This window comes from Teleopsis dalmanni, unplaced genomic scaffold (assembly GCF_002237135.1).
Source record: "Teleopsis dalmanni isolate 2A unplaced genomic scaffold, ASM223713v2 unscaffolded_contig_0408, whole genome shotgun sequence".
Classification (NCBI taxonomy): domain Eukaryota; kingdom Metazoa; phylum Arthropoda; class Insecta; order Diptera; family Diopsidae; genus Teleopsis; species Teleopsis dalmanni.
In genome coordinates this window covers 3,258-14,152 of record NW_024031790.1, presented here as the reverse complement: position 1 = coordinate 14,152, position 10,895 = coordinate 3,258, and the positions used below count along the sequence as shown (strand labels likewise).

General features: G+C 33.1%; 1 protein-coding gene across 1 annotated transcript; it reads right to left on the bottom strand.

The window, feature by feature from the left end:
* Positions 1–7,796: 7,796 nt before the first annotated feature.
* Positions 7,797–8,749, bottom strand: LOC119663439 (the record flags this gene model as incomplete). The annotated part of the gene is made up of 1 exon (XM_038073043.1): positions 7,797–8,749. A coding segment is annotated over one exon (953 nt), but the record flags the coding sequence as incomplete, so codon positions are not given.
* Positions 8,750–10,895: the final 2,146 nt, after the last annotated feature.

The window sequence follows — 10,895 nt, the reverse complement described above, 5'->3', positions numbered from 1 at the left end:
GAAGGCGTCTAAAACACAATTTTCTAGGTACATATGCTCATAATTATATGCAAGCCACATCAATAAGCCTTAAGCACCTAGGAAAAAATTTAACTTTATCGGCAGTTTACTGCCCTCCTCGCTTCAACATTACTGAGACCCAATTTACGGATTACTTTTTAACTCTAGGTGAAAGATTTCTTGCGGCGGGAGACTACAACGCCAAGCACACGTATTGGGGTTCACGACTCTGTAATCCAAAAGGAAAACAGCTCTACAATTCAATTGTAAATAGAAAAAAATGCACTAGACGTAATCTCTCCTGGGCAGCCAACATATTGGCCTGCTGATAACAATAAAATACCAGACCTAATAGACTTCGCCGTAACCAAAGGCATAAGCAAAAATTTTATCTCAACATACACTAGCTGCGATTTGTCTTCTGACCATTCTCCAGTTACATTTTGCTTACTTGATGGTCCTCAGTTATATGACTATTTCTATAGCATTACAAGTCCTAGAACAAACTGGCTCAAATATAAAAAGTATATTAACTCACACATACACACAAATTACAAGATAAAGTGTAAGTCTCATATTGAGGACGCAACCTCTGTTTTAAACTCAATTCTGATTTCAGCAGCAGAAAACTCCACCTCTAAAGGCAATAAAATTTACAGATTCAATAGAGTACTTACAAATAGTGACATAGAGAATTTAGTTTTACAAATACGTAGATTAAGGCGTGAATGGCAAAAATCTAGGTCCCCTTTAGCGCAAAACTTATTTAAGGAAGCCCAAAGGAGACTTAGATCTGTATTAAGCGAGGAAGTCAAAGTCAGACAATATAATTATATTCAAAACCTATGTCCAAATGGCAAAAACCATTCATCTTTGTGGAATGCTAGCAAAGGTATAAATTCGCCCATAGACTCCGATTCTCTAATAAGAAACTCTCTTGGAAACTGGGCGCGAAGTGATGAAGAAAAATCTAATGTTTTTGCTGATTGTCTAAAAGAGGTGTTCCAACCTAATCCTGCAACAGGACAATATGACTTTCCCACTCAAGATCCACCAGCACAATCTATTGACATGAATATCACGGCCAATGATCTTGTTCAAATAATCACAAACAAGTTAGATTGCAAAAAAGCACCGGGATATGATAATATCTCACCCATCATGATAAAAAACTTACCCCTTTTGGCCATACATTTTATCACAAGACTTTTTAATGCCATAATTAAATTTGGCTTTTATCTAACAGAGTGGAAAACATTCATGATTATTATGATTTATAAATCAAGTAAACACCCCACGCTTGCCTCTTCATACAGGCAAATAAGCTTACTGCCATGCCTTTCTAAACTCTATGAAAGGGCACTGCTTTTAAAGCTAAAACCGTTCCTTGACGTTCAAAACTTAATACCGTCCCACCAGTTTGGTTTTAGGGAAAAACATGGAACTATTGAGCAAGTGAATCGTATAAGGAATGAAATAAGACACGCATTTGAGCTCAGAGAATATTGTTCCGCGGTATTCCTCAATGTTAAACAAGCATTTGATAAAGTATGGCATAATGGACTCATATATATGATACGCTGTTCATTACCTGCAAATGTCCACTCAGTTTTAGAATCGTATCTGCATAATAGAAGCTTTAAAGTGAAATGCAAATCATATACTTCTAATAATTTCCCAATAGAAGCTGGCGTTCCACAAGGAAGTGTTCTTGGCCCTATATTGTATGTACTTTACACATCTGATATCCCGATAAGTAGTTCAGTTATCACTACAACGTTTGCCGACGATACGGCAATTTTATGCCGAAACAAAAACGCTGTGCTAGCTTCAAACCAACTTCAATCTCACTTATATCGGGTGGAGAAATGGTTGTCAAAATGGCGAATTAAAATTAACGAAGTAAAATGTAGACACGTCATTTTTACCTTAAATCGGAGTACATCTCCAAAAATTTTACTAAACAACATTCCCATACCACAAGCAGATAATATAACGTACTTAGGTATCCACCTAGACAGACGACTGACTTAGCGCAAACATATTGAAGCTAAAAAAATTCAGATGAAGCTCCAAGCCTCTAAGTTGCATTGGCTTATTAATAGCAGATCTTCCCTGTGCCTAGAGTATAAAGTACTCTTGTATAACAGCATCATAAAACCAGTATGGACTTATGGTATCCAGCTATTTGGCAATGCTAGTGCTTCAAATATTGAAATTATACAAAGAGCTCAGTCAAAAATACTAAGAATTATCACTGGTGCCCCATGGTATATTAGGAATGAAAGTATACACCGAGATCTACAAATTCTCCTAGTTATAGCTGAATTTGACAATATAAGAAAAAAATACAATAAAAGGCTGACAGAGCATGTTAATCCCTTAGCAAGAAATCTCGCACTTCTATCCATTACTTCCCGCCTAAAAAGAGCTGACCGTCCAGCCGTTAATTAATATTCAACAGCTCGAAGTAAAAACCGCACCTTTCTTTTTAGTAATCTGTTAAAGTTTAACCACTTTCTTAAGAAACCACCTAACATTCACTCCAATGAAATTTAATCCATTAATCTAAATGAGGTTCGTGATATAAGGTTTACTTATTTTTTTTTTTTTTATAAAATGTATAGTTAAAATAAAAATTTGTAACATTATGTAATTAGTTATAAGATTTTACAACTTATTGTTAGTCTCATTTTAAGAGAAGATGCAATAAATAAATGTATGTTTAAAAAAAAAAAAAAAAAAAAATTCGCATGCACAGCTGATTTGAAGTGAAGCATTTTGAAACGAAAATTTTTGTTTGAGTTGCAACTTACACTAGTAGCTAATAAAAAGTTTGTGATCTGTATATACTATATATTTCCGTGTAATCTTTTCATAATTAAATTTTATCACTTGGTATTTAAGTACTTCATGGGACACAGAAATAAGTAGAGCATATATATTAAGCATAATGCAAAGCTGCAAAAGCTCATATATTGATGAGAAGGTTAAATTTGCTGTATGTAAAATAAAAGTTTAAAATTGATTATAAGCAAAGATCAATGAATCCTCATAGGAAAATAGAAGCTTTTATAAAAAAAAAACTGAATTGGATTCCAAAAACTATTTCAGTACCAAGTAAAACCAAAAACCCAGGACGACCACTGAAACCTTTTGCACAGTCCAGCGATAGAAGCAAATGACGAAAAGCTGAATAATTACGCAATAATGATGCAAAAGAACTAACTACAGCTACCCAAATGAAATTGTACCAAGTTAAAATGCGAGATGCTTCCCAAGTTTTCAAAGAAATTACCAATTGACCAAATCGTGCTCATAAATGTAAACAAGCTTACAACTAAAGTCAAAAAAAACCATGTTGACGTTAGAGGATCTTTCAATGTTAATTAAAACAAACTTGGCAATATGAAATATTAAGACAAAGTAATAAAAAGCACAAGACTATTGGAATACCTTGAAGAAATGATTAAATCATTAGAACAGAATGATTTAAAAAACTTATCACTCGATTGTAAGTGGGGTTCTGATGGATCACAGCAATCCCAATACAAGCAAAAATTTGACAATGAGTTTGATTTGGACACGAGTATTTTTCTAAGTTTGTTGATACCATTGCAACTAATATTATCAAATACTCAGTGAGGGATATGGCACAACCCAATTCCTTCATCACGCTATTGCTGCCCTAACCAGTTCCGTCCGGTTTACTATTGATAGGCATACGAATATGTTTTGCCAAAGAGTCACATTAAGAAACTAAAATACTTTTTATTATTTTAATAATATTTATAATCATATTTTTAATATTATAATAAATAATATTTGTTTGTTTTAATATCCTACTCGAATTCTGAATTGAGACGAGAATTTTCAATATTTTATCAAACACAATGTATTTTTTTAGACATGATTGATTATTTTGTTATTTGTTATTTTGATATTTTTGTTTTAGCAACATTTTGAGTTAAAAACACACAAAAATATTATGGCCGCCTAAATTGGTCAAATACCCCTGTGTGTGCCGGTTTGAAACTTTTATCAAATTCAATTTCACATTACGCTTCATTTGTATCACCCTACATAATTTCCTTTAAACAATATTCCTCTTAAATATAACTAAATCATGTAAATGTTTAAAGAAAGTATTAAATGTAACCCCAATTTTTATAAGATTTATTCCTTGCAGAGAAGAGGTTTCTTTTGCATGTTATAAATATAAAAGAAAATAAGAATTTTTCATTTCTCCTAATTGAAATGGTTTTCAAGACCATAGATAGACTTTATTTTTTGTCAAAGAAACACAATTATGCAACAATCGTCTTCATAATAGCTACAACTGAAAGTTCTCTGTCAAAGGCTATTTCAAAATTAGGAAGTTTCAGACAAAAAAATTGCGATTTTTTGCTCAAAATACTTTTACTTTAATTATTTCTTGATTATTTTGAAATACTTCTAATCTTTATAAATAATTCACACATAAAGTATGGAATTAAAATTTCTTTTTGTATACTGCACTTAACTTTTTTTGTTTGACTGCACTTAACAAACAAGATTCCATTTTATAATCATCTACAATTATTAATTAATTATTAATATAGTGAGCACATGACTATGGAAATGCATTAACAAACATTAAATAATAATAATCCAATAAAACTTGAACACAACTTTTCACATTAATGACCACAAAACTAATAGAAATTATTTAGTTTGGAATTTATAGCATGGCACTAAAAATTGTTTAACATCCAAAAATGGAAAATGGAAAATGTAAGTCCCAGCGCAGTAAATTACAATAAAATAAATTCTACATAAAACCATTTGAGAATCATTGAAGTTCTTCCACTAAAATTTTTTATTAAAATTACTGACATTAAACATGAAGTATTCTGAAATTATATTCAAAAGAGCAATTTAGCTGAAACGGTTCATAATGCAAAACCCTAATAAGCACTACTGTCCTTTGTCCCATGTCTTCTGGCATATTTATATGTATGTTTATGCGGTCCAACATTTGCAAATTACTTGCAAAAAGCTGTAAAAATATTTAAGCATAATGATACCAACATAAAAATTTATTTAATGTCTTCACTTGATAACCGCACTAGGACAAGTTAAAATGTGCGCTCATCATTAATTTTGTTGCGAACCGTTTTCATAAATACAAAACACCTTTGCTTATTAATCTTCGCTGAAATGTTAATGGCCGCAGACATTTGCTAGTCGTAAAGAAAAAATTGCCAACTCCAGAGCAGTTCAGTTAAAGTGGAAGTTATAAGACAGGTACACCATGCGCCAGAGTCGTATATAAATTTTTTATTCCATCCTAACTATCTGAAAGCCTTCATTGAGCGAGTATGAGTCTACGCGGCATAACAATGGATTATACTTTCATATATTATTATTATTATTTATTAATTTATTTCTCCTTAATGGGTATAAAAATACATTTCGGAAGCCGTAGCTTAAAACAAAACATATTGTATATATTGTTATTATTATTATTATTATTATTATTATTATTATTATTATTATTATTATTATTATTATTATTATTTGAATTTTGCATCTCAGCGGGTGTTATTGCTGGGATTCACATAATTCCGGATGACAAGCATCAAGGAATTTATGCTCTGTTGAAGTGTAGTCCATATTCTACACCTATTAAATTGTGTTGCTCCTTCTAAAGAATGTTGATCGTTTCCCTCACCATTGCACATGTATGCAACAGAACGTATTTCTGCATAGTATTTATTAGAAGTTTAGAGAGTTCAAGTATGCCCATAGAGTGTGTGAGGGTTTTGGGTACTATACCAGTGGCTGATAGTATTATTGGTACAACAACCACTCGCTGAAGTCTCCAAATTTCTTTGATTTCTCTAGCCAGCGGTATGTAGTTGCTCATCTTTTCTGCATACTTCTGTCCAATGTTGCCATTATGCGGAATAGCAACATCAATCAGGTATGCTGAATCATCCCTTCTATCAACCAGTAGGATATCAGGCTTATTATGTGTTATTAGTCGATCTTAGTCGACCAGTACATACGAAAATTGGTGTTTTCTAGCACCGCAGTGGGTTTATATTGGTAAATTGAACAAGTTTTAGAGACCAATCTATGCTTGAATGCAAGAGTGGATTACCTTACATACTGCATTGTACCTGTTTAGATATTCCCTTGGTGGCATTACAGAGCAACCGGATATATTGTGATCCAATGTTTTTGGGACACAAGCCATCCTCAACTCGTTATTTAAGAATATGTTTGCGATAATAACGAGTAGGGACCACGCCATCCTGTATCGCGCACTCAAACCTTCAGTTTCACCATATAGATCCCATATACAAAGCCATTTGTTGGACAAATGTAAATCAGTAAATGGCTGACAAAGGTAATTCATATGTTTTCCGTGAAGAGCCTTAGATTTCCATTCATCAATTTTTTGCTGGTCAGGCACCACCAAATCTAAAGGAGAGAATACTCTGTTCTTCAGATCAAATCTATTGTCTGTACCGCAGATAGCCTTATGCAAAGAAGAACTAAGCTCTGTGCCAATAAAATAAGTGCGTTGTGAATCGACTTGTTCGTAATATAGTCTTGTTATATCGAGCACTCCTCTACCACCAATACTTCTCGGTAGACATATCCTTTCCACAGCAGATTTTGTATGACACATGCGAAAGTCGCAAATTAAAGTTCTGATTTTGCGTTGGATTGCTTCCAAGTCCGTGTCCGACCACCTTAATATACCAAAAGAGTACAGCAGTAATGATATGTAATATATATTAATTGCACATACTTTATATTTTTCGGACAGTAAAGATTTTAATATGTTACCAATTTCACTCTATAGATAAATTCATTCATTAAATTATTTTTTAAATTGCTGTTTTTTACGTGTGCACCTTGCAATATACCTAAGTACTTATAAAAATCTTATTCAGGCTTGAATATGCAAATTCTCAAAGCTATGTCCTTCATGCGACTCATAAACACCTCTTTGGATGACTCAGATTCGACATTTCTCCAACCCAAATTCCATCCGAATATCTTTACTAAACATATCCGTAAGCCGTAATAAACTCTTATGTTCATCAGTTCCAGCGTACAATTTAATGTCATCAAGATACATTAAATGACTCAACTCACTCTTCCTGTTCAGCACTCCATATTTGATGGCAAAGCCATGTCCTTTAGCATTTGTTAATAACCATGAGAGAGGGTTTAGTGCCATACAAAACCAAAGAGGACTCAGCGAGTCTCCTTGAAAAATACCTCTTCTTATTTGTATGACGTCTGATAATTTAACGCCATCAGCCGTAGGTACCGATAATATTATTATCGGTTATATTAACTCAGGATCTATGCGGTATAGGCGTAAGACATTGATCAGGCAAGAATGTGGGACACTATCGAATGCCTTAGCATAATCAATAAAGCAACTAAATGGGTTTCTTTTTGCTTTTACTGCCTGTCCTACTGCTATCGTGTCGATTGTCAGTTGTTTTTTGCATCTCTTTGAGCCACTACGACAGCCTTTTTGTTCTTCGGTCAATATATCATTAACCTATAAGTGCGCATATATCCTTTTACTAATCACCGGCGTAATGAATTTATAAAGCATCGGCAAGCAAGTGATAGGCCTTGTTTCCGCTGGACAGTCAACTCTTTCCTTTTTTGAAATAAGATATGTTACATCAGCGGTGAGAAAAGATGGGAAACTCTCCGGCCTTTTTATTGAATTTGTTATAAGCCTTGCAAGTTGGTTATGGACACAGCGAAACTGTTTGTACCAGAAATTCTGCACTTTATCCAAGTCTGGCGGTTTCCAATTACTGGATCTTACAATGGTTTCCCGTACTTCATCGTCAGTTACTTCCATAAGTCGCATTGTGGCAATATTGGCATAACGATTATGTTCGGCATCTATCCACTCTGCATGCAGAGCAAGAGGTTTGGAGAATTCCCACGGCGCACTCCAATAGTTCTTTACTTCTGTAACTGAGAAAGATGCATGTTGTCTAGTGCTGTCAGTTGAACCAAGTGTAGAGAAGAATTGACGTTGATTTTTTATATACATAGAGTTCTGAATACGTCTGGCATGTGACTCTCCATATCTCCGTAAGCGTTTACAAACAACGGAGTGTTTTTGCTTTAAAATATCCATAAACTCTACAACTGGTGTGCCTCTATGAATATAAAACTGCCTGTATATTTTTACTGCACATTTCTTTAATCTACTATTTGATCGACTAATATTATATGCTGTTAGTTGACCAATGTGTTTACGTAGCAAATCTCGACGACGGTCAAAACGAGCCATCCATGGCCGAATACGTTTTTGTCCCGCATCAATAGCAGACGTTTGGATCTTTTGACCATGCAACCTTATTGCTGTTACTGCACCACAATACACAAGAGATTGTAAGTGTAGAAGTGTAGTATCAGCATTTAGTCGAGATAAGATTTCGCTATTTATCTGGGATAGAATATTTTGCGTTGCATTGGTTGTATGGAGCCTAGAAATTTTAGGCCGATGCAACGGATCATTTTCAAAGTATTCCAAATATGCTGTACGAAACTCGTCTTGGATATTACTCGAAATATCAGCCGGGCGATGACGCAGTGTGCTAAAGCGGGTATGGTACTGAATATTCACAGAACTAGAGCGGCGTATAGGCATTGAATCCGTACTATCAACCACTGACTCTTCGTTACGAGCTGTTCGGAAGCTGGAATCTTGTTGCTTCGCACAATGAAACGGTATTGATCTGAGACTCTTTGAACAGTGACATACGAATATAGGGGAAACAGTTCAACAAATTTTTGACAGTATGATCTTAAGCTCGTCAAAGTAATTGCATAGTAAGCACTGATAATGAAGCTACTCATTTCATTTGTCCATTTCATCCGCGGTCTACTAGCACCTGATGAAACCGTCAGCCATATTCACCGAGTAACACAAGATCATATGTACCTTAAAAGACTTTCTAGCAATTTTTCTCATACTGTAAATCATGATTCAGGAGCTCATATTAACCAAAAGCAATTAATTTAAAGGTAATGGAAGAAAAATGGAAATAATTGTGTTTTGGAAAAATTAATAATTGTTACGCTTTGATTATATCCCCTAAATATACTGTCCGAAATTAAACTTATTTTATTTATATTTGTGTCTGTGTGATATCACAACGGGTCATTATTTGTATTAAAGTTAGCTATGGTGCACAAAGTTACTATGCCAGTTATATCGCTAGTGAACGATATAATCAGCAAACACAAAACATCAGAAGTATAGATCGTTTGTTCCTAAACAAACAATCTCGAGCAACACATTATATTTTAATAGAATATTATATCGTGCAAATATTCTATACTACTAAACATTTTAAATTATGTATTGTATTAAACAGGAAATGAAAAATACCTAAACATTGTAACAAAAATTATCTATTAAACAGGAAATTGAAAGCAACTAAACATTGTAACATTTTTCAGTACCTAATTATAACAATAAAACATATTTATAAAAACAATAGGAGGAAAATCCCTAGTGTTGGGACTTCCGTCCTTTTCTTTAACCTTTTTTTTTCAAACAATAGTAAATGTAATTAAAATTAATACAGTTTATTAAAATAAGTAACACATTTCAACCTTGAGAATAAAATTAGTCTCAAGATAATTTTGTATAAATACAGAATACTGTTGTAAAAAAACTAGTCTTAAGATTCATTCAATAAAGTACGCATCAAACTTAAGTTTCATGTGTTTTTAATCAAATATAATTCGCCAACCTAACTGGAATCTATTCCCACTTGTACTTATGTATAAGTCAAGTTATATTCTTAATTTTTTTTTATTGCTGTATCAGAAATGTGTTATTTACATACATACAAGTGACACATGTATCTTAATGTGAACAATTAAAAGCACTGAAATAAAAATTATCATATTGCATAATGAAAACTTATTATAAAATGTATTTACTTAATTTTAATTTTAAAAATGCAAATTTTTATGGTTTTAACTGAGCACGTTTACGTTTTGACATTTTCTTTTCTTTTTGTTTGTTTTTCTTTTAAATAACAACAAAAACAAAAAATCACATTTTCTCTAATCACAAAATTTCGGAAAAACAATTTTTCATTGTGCAAATTGATCTAATTTATGCAACGCTGAAGCAGCAGACAGCAGGCATAAAGTGATGAACATTCGCGTCGAAATTTCCAAAAAAATAACACTTGGTTTGCTTGCTGTTTTCGAACTGAAATCTTTATTAATTTTTACTTACAAGGTAACTTAAATCTTAACTTAAAATAAGCATAATTGACAATTAATTAATTTAATAAATAAAGTAGGTTTGGAGGATTCCCACGGCGCGCTCCAATAGTTCCAATAGTAACAAGTAAGCAATTTGTCAAAACTATTGATTGCAATTATATTTTGTTAATAACAATTTCTTTATGAATTTAAATATTGCTGATTGTAATTTCCTTATAAATTTAAATATTGTCAACCTAGCATTTCTTATATGCTTTGCCTATTGCGTTGGTTACTGCTGTGCTAACTTACATGTTTCGCATGAAAATAATTTGCTTCATAAACGAAACAGAAGTAATGATAACAGAAAAAATGTACTATTTTGCAATGCGAATTGGCAACACTCACAGCTACATACGAAAACCAGAATCGCTTACTCACCCGTCAAAATATTCCAATGTTAAGATTTAATCTGTTATTGCCTGCCGCCTTTTTGCTGCTGATCTGTTGATTCCACACTCACACTGTTATTGCTTCATATATTGGCGTTGGCATCACTGCCATTGCTCCCTTTTCACATGTCACATTTATTGAAAATGCACGACCCAAAATATTTTTTTGTTCAATTTTCA